The 12,286-nt window shown below is 49.2% G+C and overlaps 1 protein-coding gene across 2 annotated transcripts in view; it reads left to right on the top strand.

Moving 5' to 3' along the window:
* Positions 1-2,210: 2,210 nt before the first annotated feature.
* Positions 2,211-12,286, top strand: part of LOC144148374 (uncharacterized) — a 327,116-nt gene continuing 317,040 nt past the window's right edge. The window contains exons 1-2 of one of the 2 annotated variants that reach the window (XM_077679921.1): positions 2,211-2,909; positions 6,122-6,167. In XM_077679921.1, the coding sequence (XP_077536047.1) occupies positions 2,853-2,909; positions 6,122-6,167 (103 nt within the window). In that variant the 5' untranslated portion in view covers positions 2,211-2,852. The remainder of the gene's footprint in view (positions 2,910-6,121; positions 6,168-12,286) is intronic. The other variant, XM_077679918.1, reaches the window with a different exon arrangement.

The following is a 12,286-nucleotide window of genomic DNA, read 5'->3' as shown; positions in this document are numbered from 1 at the left end:
CTAATTGGGATACAGTTTGTTCAGGCCGTTCGGAATTCTCCAAGAAAGCATTTCCTCATCCTCCCCATCCTCTGCTTAAACAATAATAACCTCAACTTTCAGAGTACGAAAATCGCATTAAAGAATTATCCTCCCCATCCTCTGCTGAAACAATAATAACCTCAACTTTCAGAGTACCAGAGTACGCAAAACGTATTAAAGAAGTCAGTGCGAGTGAATGCAACCTTGCTTTTGATAGCTTTCCACGCTCTCGCTTGGAATGCGTGTCCGAACTATGTACACTTCGGGGAACTAAGTAGGGCAGTAAGCGGGATGCGTATTGACCGTCTTGACATTGCTTTTGGCATCACCCGCGAAGTGCTGTGAATGCATATTCTTGTGTCGCCTTTTGGTATCCATTCGGTGCCGTGAATGTTGCTACAAAAAGGTTACTGCTGATAAAACAATAGTGGCGGAAGCGGTAATACCTTGTGTTATGCAACTACTACGACGGCATGCGATTCATCGCAGCGCGTGATGTGTACGAAAAGCAAACGTTTTAGTTTTACGGCCCTTCCTGTCTGCGCGGCGCACAAACGGTAATCGTACTCATAAGTTTACTCCTTCCACTGACAAAAAATGTCATGACTTTCTTACTTCCTTGACTTTTCTTACTGCTAAAATAATTTCTTGCGACGCTTATTCTCCCACGGCTGCCCGAGCGCGAAACCTGTACAGAACGATGGCAGGCTGCCTTTCGCGATTGTGGCTGTCCTTCGCGCAGCAGTAGCGGTGCTACCACTAATTCTTTCCTGTAGCCTTTTGATCCTTTCGGACCCTGCAACTTGCAATTATACACAACGTCGAACCGCACGCAGCGCGTTTGTTTTTACTTGCGCTGAACGGCCGGTCAGGCCGGTCGCGACATCCACCGACCCGGAGTTGCTATGCGGGGGCGAGAGGCGGCGCTGGAGTCGCGCGCAAACTGCAGTGTCCGGTGCCTATACAGCAGAACCCCGCTCTTACGTTCCTCAGTGCTGAGTTTTCTCGGCTGCTACCTTGTTTTTGTCTAGTCCCGGCGCAGCTCACATAGAGTCCCATCTATTCAATTCCTCACTGTTACGTCGTGTCTCAGAGTACGTTCCCGGATCGTTCGTCGCAATCTGACGCGCCGAACCCGACCGGGCAATATGCGCGGACCACCATTTTGATGTTTGAAGAGCCTTAGCCAGGCTTGGCTGCGGAACTGACTGCATGAAGCCGCACGCGGGTGCAATTCGTCACCACTAGATGACCTTATGTTACTCTATGCTTTCACCATCATCGCTGCGCTTACAACGGAAGTGCCACTTCAGAATGCCGGAAGTGCATGCCAGTAGCGCGTGTTCGCCATAAAGCGCTACCGCAAGAATAGCACACGCCCTCGTCGTCATCGTGTGCTTCAAGCTTTAAGAACACCGTTGAACTTGCCACCGCGAACTTTGTCGTTCCTTGAAGGCGTCGCGAAAACAGCAGGCGATTTCCCTTCAGGAAATGCTTGACGTGCTAAACGCAGTAGACAAGCAGCCAGCGCGGAAGATAGTCGACATCTCTGGGGACCTTGCACCACGCGTGGTGTTTTCCAGCGACCGCAAAAGCGGCACTTTTACGTTCTCGAGTTTTTTAAGGTTCGAAAGCCAAGTTTGCAGAAATACATGGTTGAAAGTCAAAGCTACGCTGTTTTCGTTCATTTTCGAAGGTTTCCTCACTGCTCCGTTATCTTGGTCGTTACGTTTTGTTTTCCCGGTCCGGTGAAAAATGTATAAACATGCTTCCACTGTATGCTTCCACAACTGAAATGTATTTAAACCCAACTGATCTGCACTATTTGTATCTTTGAAAAAGACCGGCCCCCGGTCGAAACGTTAGAATAAATATTGTTATTATGTTTTTCAGTTTGACGTCTCTATCGTACAGCTAACCTCATAGCCAGGAACCTTTTCTCTTAACTATATATATATATATATATATATATATATATATATATATATATATATATATATATATATATATATATATATATATATATATATATATATATATATATATATATATATATATAATTGTGTGCCGGCGTGTGTGTATGACATTTTATTCGTTTGTTGCGTTGTCCGCCTGTTTCTGCGAAGTTTAGTTTAGTTCCTGAGGTCATTCCGTTCGTCTCCATCTCAGCCCCCGAGCGCAGCAGGCGACTCAGGAGGAACGTGGGGTCGACTCATCGCGCGTACGGCTCGGCCTGACTCAACGCCGTGAGGAACAAAGAAAGAGCCGTCACATTTCCAGCGCGGCTGCTTGCTCAGAATCGACTGAATGCCGGCCGCTCGCGAGCGACAAAACTTCGCCTCGCAGCTAAACTGGCGACAACATCGACAACGTCCGCAAGCACGTGGCTGGCGGCAGAGGCTCGCGATTGTTGGCGTCTCCGAGCCCCGCCGTGGCTTCAGCTCCGCCGCCAGGGCCGCGTCCGAGTCGCGGCTGCGCAGCCAATCAGCGCGGGCGTCGGGCGCGCGCCTCGTCCCGGCAGCGGGTCCGACGGCAGCCACCAGAAGGCGGCCAGATTGAACGCGCTACGCCGGGCCGTAGCGGGCCGTTGATCCACCGAGTCACCAGGGCCCACCCCCCGCGCACACGGCGCGCGCTTCCGGCGCCCGTGGATTGCTGCTGCCGCCCGCGTGCCACCACCACGTCGACGCCGGGACACGCCGTCACCGAGCCGCTGCTGAGTGCGCGCGCCCGCGATGCACCCCGCCAGGCTAGCCGCCCCGACTGACATCGACGACCCAGCGCCGCACTGAGTTGTGTCACTGAACGGATTTCTGTCTCAACTTTGGACCATGTGCGACCCCAGGACGGTGATTGAAGGCTCGCTCAAGTACCGCGACGGCCGCAAGGTAAGCTGCCATTTAGCTGTTCACCAGCGCGATCCCTACAATGAACGCGCTTGGTTCTGCGTCAGTGGCGGAGTGGATGAACAGGAGAATGAGGATTCCCTCAGGAGTTCAAAAATAGCAGTGCAATTGTCTACCCATGTATACATGGCACAAATACCTCTTTGGAATGGCGATGATTTTCTCGGTATTGAGAGTAGGCGTTCCCTTTCCATGGCGATTATTAAAATATGTTAGCGGTTTACGCCTTGGTGCTTGTTATTAGGCACGCCACAACAAGAAAAGACAAAAGAAAAAGAAACATTTCCTCGGAATTATCGCAAAAATAGCCATTCTAATATGTACTTGTCATTTTCTCTAAATCCCCTTCTCAGTCCCGGCAAGCTTAGTGCATGGCTTCCGCGAAGCAGTCAATCAAACCTATGTTTATGGGGAAGGGCTTTGTGACTATACTTTGCGAACTTATTTGGGCATCGTTAAGCGTGCGGTCATTTTGGTAAAACGTCGTAACCATATGTGCAGAGGGCGTGCGTGTACACTGTTTTCAGCCGACTTCAGAAAAGAATGCTCTTTTATCATTTCGGCAGACAGTATTAAATAACAACTAAAGAGGCTTCACGGGTGCTCGCATTTCACAAAGTGGACTAGGGTTATGGTGAATTCAGGCCACGTCAAACTTACTGGAGCAGTTTTCATTCAATTGTGCATGCCAAGGACTGACACCCTATAAAGCTGCTCATGAATTCAGCTGAACACATTCATACTAGTGAAAGAAAGGTGGCTCTCTTTAGAAAGCACATTGGTTCTATTAAAAGAAGAAGTCAGCCCAAGACACAAATCCTCGCCCGCTGCTTGATCTAAGAGCGCAAGCAGTAACGTATGTGAAATATAGCCATTCGGAAAGCTCATATGTTTACGCAAGTTTAGGGAAAAGCTGCAGACGATTTTCTCAGTAATGGCGTTTCGTTTATACTTCCTGCAGTTTTTGTCAAATGAAGCAAAACCACCGCACGCGCACGCACACGCACACGCACGCGCGCGCGCGCGCGCGCGAGAGAGAGAGAGAGAGAGAGAGAGAGAGAGGGGGGGGGGGGGGGGCTCTTTACTAGTTGAAAGGACAGAGGTCTGCCGTGTTATGGTCGCCTACATGCTACTCTGCGAGGATAAGTAACGCAGAAGACAGAAAAGAAAGGAACAAGTAAAAGAAGCCAAGAAAAATAAGAACTTGGCTTGTAGGTTTGAGTGTGTGACGTACAATGTCCAAATGGAATCACAGGGTGATGATATTTAGCCCTAAATCATAAAAGGCATGGCGTTGTACCATCTATTACCACCGGTATACAAGACAGATTATGTGCTCGTGCACTCCATCGCCAGCCCTCATGCAGTCACAATTGATTCGATACTATTTGGTGACTGCACCTCATGGAAGACCAAATCGCCCAAGATTTAGCACCTTTCCATTCTCCCTTATTAGTATCTCTTTAATTGCCATGAGAACGATGTATCCCAATAATCGCTTCTCAAGTGGGCACAGCTGTTCTGAAGAGACTTTTTTTCTGTACTGAGGAAGCACGCTCCCATTAACTAAATATCTGAGCCGTAAGGCGCAAACGTCTGCTGTTTGGAGCTATACATGGTGATCAGGAACTTGGCAGGGGTGATTGTTTTATACGGCAGCCACCTCTCAACTTTTCGCGATAACTTTCACGCACATCGCACACACTTACCCTCTTCCGCATCATTTTCTCCTCCAGCTTTCTTTTTTAATCTACGAGCGTTCCTTTTTTTTTTTTTTTTCAACTCAAGAGATTGCTTGCACCGTATAAAGAACCGCGGGGTATGTAATACCGGTTTGCACGTTCGTAATCGAGCAATCACGTGGACTAAATCTGCTTGAGGGGAATTCCCTTACTCCGCCGATAACAAGCATCCTCTTGGGCAAAGGGGGAGTAAAGGGTTGGTGAAGAAACGGTAAAGGGAAATCCTGATTACATGGGAGGCATGAGCCGGCAACCGAGTACATCACATGCGGTCGGCACTTTACCTTCGTTAGCGGTGCGGTAAGAGAGAGAGAGAGAGAGAGAGAGAGAGAGAGAGAGAGAGAGAGAGAGAGAGAGAGAGAGAGAGAGAGAGAGAGAGAGAGAGAGAGAGAGAGAGAGAACGTGTGAACTAGGTGCGCTTTGAGTAAATCTGGCCATTCCGTTATCTGTTTGGACAGGGAGGCGATTGCAATGGCCTTCTCGAATGTTTTCTCCTCCGGCTGATCCCGACGATGGCGCGAAGGTCTCGGCGCGCGAGGAGGCAAGCGTTTGCAACTTTTGCAGCGCGCTATCTGCATGGCCATAATTGAATATGACGGTTGCCGGCGTGGCGCATCCTTTGCTGCAAGTTCTCTAGTGAGGCCCAGCTTGCTCACGGCACCGCTATGGTGCCAGTGAGAGTCGCCGAAGACGCTGGCTCATCCATCAAAGTCTGCCAGCCGCCTTCGGCGCGGGAGGCGCAGTTTGTTCTCCACGCGCACTGTGGCCATCAGGGAAAAGCAGATGCACCACTGCTAACCGCTGGGCAGGCTGTATCTCTTTCTCTCTCTCTCTCCCAGTTGAAGACAAAGACTGAAAAAGATTTCTCACTGGGGAATTTATTCCCCCTGTTGAGTGGCGGATATCGCTACGAACAGCTCGACCGACATCAAGAGTTGTTCCTAAATCTGGCGCATTAGGCGGAGCCTGACAGAAATAGTACCTTGTTTGCATTGGCTCCCAAGAGCCAGATTATTTTATTTTTGAACGGGAAACATCGAGAGAAGGTTACGCAAGGTGCGCGCCTATAGTGCGTTGAATTCGTGCGTGTGTGCGTTGAAAATGCGCGCACACATGCACACACAGGGAGGGAGGGAGGGAGGGAGGGAGGGTGGAAAGTTCTGAAGCAACATATACGGAACAATTGTGTTAATTTAACTTTGTGTGAACAAATCAGAAGCCCGCTGAAGAGCTTAGTGAACCCGAATTCCGATTTTTCTTCGCTTGGACGTTCGCTTATCAGTACCAACGTGCCGCACAGTTAAGCTCTTTAATAGTTTCGCATCTCGTCCTTTTGATATGAGCGTGCTAGACATTTTGTCCTTCAGCCGAGTGTTGTCCATCTACTTAGCATGCCTCTATTTTTTTTTAGTTATGTGAATCCCTCACATTTACCCCTTTTTTTTATTTCAGTGGAAGAGCCGCTGGTGCGTCGTCTCCAAGCTTTCGCCCGTGGCAGGTGATGTTTCCAGCGATGCCTCACGTCTCATCCATTGTGCCCCGCGAGAGCGAGAAAAAAAGTTTTTTTTTTTCACTCTCGCAGGTGTTCCGCATGCCTCAATGATTGTTCTACCGGCGCAAACCTTTTTCTGCACAGCGCTTTCAAGCCAGACGTAAAAAGTTACAGCAGCTCCGGTTTTTTTTTGGTCTACTGATAAGTGAAATGGGGCAGCGCATCCTTGAACCGCGGGAGGAATAGAAGTGAGAGAAGAAAAGAACTGGATGGTAGCACTGAGAGGGGCCATGAAGACAAAATACAAATTTGTTCAGTTTGAAAGAACTGGCCTTTGGTGAATCGCTCAGTTCTATTCCAGTCACGAAAGACGTTTTTTTTAACCTCTCCTCCCCCTCCCCCCCAAAAAAGCAAGATATATTAAAAACTTTCCAATTTCGCGCTTCAGTGACGCATTATGGGCAGTAGTGACGTAATAGGGAGCAGAAAATAAAAACATAATTATCAGTGCGTTAATTCACGTTAGCACTCAAGTGATACGATCAAACGGAGCTAGAGACCTCACTACAATCGCCCAGTCATGTTTCCTGGTGGCGGCCTTGGTTGGCGGGCTCCAGTCGCACAAAGAAGATTCTGTGACGCCGTAGAAATGTCTCCGGAAAGTGCCCGGGACGTCGCCACTGCTTTGTGTTTTTTTTTATTAATATCTAGATGATTTATTGGAAGTTTTCGATAAAACTGACATCTTTGTTATCGAAACAAAGAAGTCTATTCAATGAACAAAACTTGTATTTTGTTGTCTTCATGGGCTTTTTTTATTTAAGCGACTGCAACAATGTTATAAATGTTGGCTTGGGGATTTTACGTGCATGCGCCTTAAGCGCTGTCAGGGCTTAAGCGGGTCACTGTAACGAGGCAGACTTTCTACAATTTCCGCTTCTAATCTGGCGCAGCGAGGGAACGCGACCTTTCGAGACTAACCGAGCTGAGGGGCCCAATTAAGCCGAGTGGCCCAATGAAGCTAATGGGAAATCGCCGTCCTTGTTGCTACTAGCCGGTCGGAGGAAATTATATTTAAATAAGTAACTTTCTCTGAGCGTAACTTCGACGTAAAATAAAACATGCACACTTTTTCCGATACTAAAGCTATTTGAAATGAACGTTCTTTTTTCACGGCATGTGTCCTTGTTCGTGCGTAATTCGCAGTTGTGTGAGCGGCTGTTGTTAGTGACCGACCTGAATCACTTTACTCAAAGCTTTTCAGCGTGGACTACTGCAATGCCTTCTTTTCGATCAAGCCTGTTGCGTTTGGTCGTGGAGGCAAACCTTGTTGCTAACGCGAGAGCTTTTACTGCGGTAGCTTTCATCGGGTTACATTTATTACCATTTGAACGTTATACAAGCTGTTCGTATTGGAAGGAACTGGCAAGGTCGATTGCTAACGATAACTTGAGCCTAAGCAGCTCTACACAGAGCGCCATTAGCCGGTGCTGTGTTCCAATTGAGCCACAGCGGAGGGAGCTGTAAAACAGTTGCGAAATATCTAAACGTAAAGCAAGCAAAATAGCACGAACAGTTGTGTTCGAATGCTGCATGCGCTTGCCGTCGTGAATCACTGTAGTGCAAAAATTAACTCTTGGCTTCAGCAGCACGTAACGACAACTCGTCGCTGTTGTCCCCATGGCTTTAAATGCTCCCGAAGAACCGGCTCTCTTCTTTGCGTAACTCACAACCCGTTCGCATTTATTCCCAGAAAAAGAATTATTCCCTCCACTGAATTATGAATCTCCGGCCACGTACGGCAAATCGTCCTCGCGTTACGGTGCTTGGGCGATTGCCACTGAACAAATGTCACGGGACCGTGCATGAGCTCTTAAGGCAGAATTGCCTCTCCGTTAGCGCCATATTTCGTGCTGTTGCGTACGGGAAGGCCGACCCGAGCCGAGCTCCGTCGCCTCCGACATACGTGTGGTAGCGTGGTTTGAAGCGAGCGGCCAGCCAATGTTGCAGCCGTGAAGAAGTCCAGAAGCCGTAGGCAAAACGTAACTCGTTTACTTCATAGCGAGAGATGAGCCGAAGCCAAAGAACAATCCCCGACGGGCGAGGTTACAGTACAGAACTCGAGCAGAGTGACAGCATTGATTCACTGCTCAAACAGGAATGGGTTATAGCGCTTGGGGGGTCGTATTTATACCCAAAAGCGTCAACGGTCAAAACAAGAGTTCCCTCTAGATTGTGCACACGCCACGAACGTCACAGACACACACAACACTCTTTCCAGAGTTCGTGAGCAGTCGGTAGTAGTGGCGCACGCTGAGTCCAAGAGAGGGGAGAGAGGAGGTCTCCGCTGCGAACGCGGGGCTTTCGTGTCCTTCGGGCGCGTTGAGACGTGCCTCGCCGGTAACCGTCGAAGTTTGAAACGCGCCGAAAGCGAGGCGTCTGACCCGGGCTTGTCGAGACGTGAAAACATGTGTCACCGACATGGTGGGGCTTGTCTGAAAGGCGCACACAGTGGAGGATTCGCCGCACAGCCGAGGAGTATTGAAACGAAGCCCAGCGGCGGGCTCAATCGTAACAGTGCTCATGTAGGTCTACCAGAAAGTGTCATCGGTGTACGCCAATTCGCTGGCCACGGGCTAGTAAGTTACATTATTTGAGAAAGCAAATTTTCGCCACGAGCTTAAAAGTTGGCAACGGGCTCATAAAAATGGGTTCTGATCGCCGCCGCCTAAATGAGCCATGCAGACAAAAGACAAGTGCGGTTCATTCGAAAGAATTAACCAAACTTGAATGAATCAATGAAGGAATCATACTGACACCACTTTTAACGTAAACTTCGCTCAAATCAGCTATATAATTAGGAAAAAGGGATGCCATGCGACTGACTAGCTCATTTCCCGAACTAAAACGTATGACATAATATGCCCATCCGTGCGATTGGCTGAGGCGGGCAGAAGCAAACGCAAGTTAGGCAGGGCTTATAAGCTTGCAGAACGAGCTATTTTCGCTTAAATGTAATGAGTAGCAGTACGAATGGTGGGGTAAACAATGAAAGTTATTAAGTTACGAAAGTCCTCGTAAACATAGTGCGTACTGCTGTTGGTACTGCGCGCACTATGCTTTTGTAGCTACACAGCAGTCCGGTGCTTTAGGGTGTCTCAGGCGACACTCGCCGATTGGCGTTAGCGACATTGTCTTACGTGACCCTGTTTGTCGAGCATACCAGAGAATTCACGAAACGATTATTTCCTACCGTAACAAAAACAAGCCAGGTGCGAATACGGTCAAAAACCAAGCAAAGGCGGACAGCGGTTCGGCACAGTATGGTGGCACCATCTAAGAGGACTGACGGTAACCAAGGCTCCGCAGCCCGCTGCAGAGCCCAACAGTGCCCTAACGTCGCTTGAAGACCTGTCCCTGTTACGCCATCGCAGACGTCATGAAACACACGATTTGGCGGGAGAATCAACATTTTAACTTTAATGGATTAATTTCTCATGGAATAAAGCATCGTATGCCGCCGGAGAAGCGCTGGGGCACTATAAAACACCGAATCTTTCGGATAAAACAAACTTGTATTTTGTCTGTATGGCCCCTTTAAGCAAATGGCATATCGAATAAAGAAATCAAATCAAGATGTTGGCATCTTTTTTATACTTACCCCGATGACAGTGAGTTTCAAGGTATTATGTATGGAGGCAACCGGTGGGGTGTTGCCCAATGCAACGCCTAGTGGCAGGCGCACATTCGAACAACGGTTTGACCCGGGAGAACGCGGGCGTATAACGAATTAAAAACCTTCCATGGGCGCTTAAATTTCTCTCTTTTGTAGCATAAAATCTTGCAAGCCAAGCTACAATTGGAAACACCTTGTTAGTGCTTGCAACCTGTTCAAAACTTGAGAAAAACTATATTAATGCTCGGTTTTATTTGACTGTTGTTTGCTGTGTTACCCAAACTAACACATTCTCAAGAAAACAGCGGCACTGCGTTTTGTCGCATGTAAGAAGTATAGCTAGAGAAAACTTTCAGGAGCCGTTGGTTCTAGGGAATATAATCTAAAAATGGCTGCCGACCTTGGTGTCTCATTACCGTTTACCTGAAATTATGGTATTGAAATTAGTGCAAAATGGTGACATCGAGAAAGGTGGCACACGTATAGATGGTATACACGTAAAAGTTTATCGGTCGATTTCTTCTCTTGGCAACACTGAAAACCGCCATTACCGTGGCCGCGTATCTGCGCGTGCGTCCGCATCTCGCAGAAAAGAAAAAAAACATGCCGCGGCGTCCATCGTCCGCGCCGTCACCACCCGATTCTCAGCCATGGCGTCAATGGGTGCGAATAATCGCAGTGGCATAGCTTGGTGATGCTCTACTCGCCCTTGAGAATTCCTCCTCAGCAGCTAAGAATGGAGCCGTGATCTCGCAAGCGAGCTCGCACGACGCACGAAATGCCTACGCTGCAGCGCAGTTGCCTGAAACCACGGATATTGACACATGTGCGCCCGCACCTTGCCCATGGCAGATTCATTCAATACAAAAAATTTTGTGCCATTCCACCCTGTGGAGAAGGATGACCTGCGAAGCTTCAGGCCCTCCGCGGAGTGCACGAATCAAAACACGTTTTTTTTTTTTAATTTACGACTGAGCATACATCCTAGCCAATTACCTGAATGAAATTTGGACAGGCCCGAGCTTTGTCCTAGCGGACAAACGTAGAGCTGTCTCTTTCCCTTCCGCGGCGTTGTAATCTTAGTGTTTGTGAAACACGCCAACCCAATCCACTCTACCACTGAGGACATCGGACCACTCGCATTGGGCTGTTTGACGGCCACGTTTAAAGGCCAACTGCACTCAAAATTTCGACCTCTTGAAAACCCTATTTTCGTATAGTCTGCTTGAAAAGAAGGCAACACGCAAAATACAACAGCTGAAATACGCGCGTGGACGCCGCAAGCGGCCAGCAAAAAACAGCGATTTTGAAACCGAAACCGAGGAGAGCGCGGCCATTGTAGTGACGTTGCAGCCGTCCAGCGAGCGGCCGGACGGTCACCAGCTCGGGGGAATGTCTGCGCGCAAGCTCTACGCGCGCACGGGCAGCACATGGGTGAAGCGCGCGCAGCAGAGCTCGACCGGTTCTCCAGCTGCGTGGCTGGCCAGAGGAAGAAGCCCCCGTCGGCTGGAACGTCACAGGCGCGTCATGGCTGTTTACGCGATCCGCCGGTAGGTGCAGCGTGGTCTGCGGCGGAGCTTTTTTAAACGCTTCTGACTGATTAACGAGGCGTGTTACGGGGCTACCACTTGTGTCCCAGCTGATTTGAGGGTACTTACTACGCATTAAAAATAAATTTGGTCCACGTGAAATTTGAGTGCAGTTGGCCTTTAAACCTCACGCCAACGCAACGGACAAGTAATCAGTAAGGCCATTAAACCTATATAGCTGCGCGTGCCCGTCCCCCCTCCCTCCACTCCCAATCCACGCACGCAGAAACCGGCGACCGATCATGAGCGAGTGCGTGGAAGTGAAAGACAATGTGGAACATCTCGCTTTGAAAGCCCTTTAAGTTGAACAAGTGATATTGGCCCAGGTCGGTGTTCCAAGCGGGCCAGTTGACTGTTCATCCGGGAGGGATTCGTAGCTACTCGACCAGCTGGAACTTGAGGCGGCAACGGCGGCGGCAGCGGCTTTCATTTGTTTTCGCTCCCATTCATGCTTCTTTTCGGGCTAACGGTTCTTCAGTTTCCGCTCTTCTTCCCCCAAGAGAAGGACATGCGTCCGTCCCATAGCGAGTTAACACCTCGAAGGCCTCGACCTTCATTCTAGGAGACATACACGTAGGTGTCCCTTTCGCTGCCCAGTCGTAGGCATCTTATTGTCTGCAACACACCAACCCCGACCAAACCGCTCGATTGCGGAGGACAGCTGAGAGGGTGCATTGAGCCTTTAGACTCCCACGTTTAAATCTCCCACCACAACAACGGGTATGACATCGGTAGCGGTATTAAGTCCTTCTATCCTTTTGCACCCCCAACCCGTGCATGCCTAAACTGGCAACCGGGGATGGGCGCATAATTAGGCGTGAAATACACCGGCGAAGGGAGAGAGAAAGACTATATGCTGC

Source organism: Haemaphysalis longicornis, unplaced genomic scaffold, assembly GCF_048455015.1.
Source record: "Haemaphysalis longicornis isolate Haplotype H1 unplaced genomic scaffold, Haemaphysalis longicornis Haplotype H1 scaffold_1, whole genome shotgun sequence".
Taxonomy (NCBI): domain Eukaryota; kingdom Metazoa; phylum Arthropoda; class Arachnida; order Ixodida; family Ixodidae; genus Haemaphysalis; species Haemaphysalis longicornis.
This window is presented reverse-complemented; position numbering and strand designations above follow the sequence as displayed.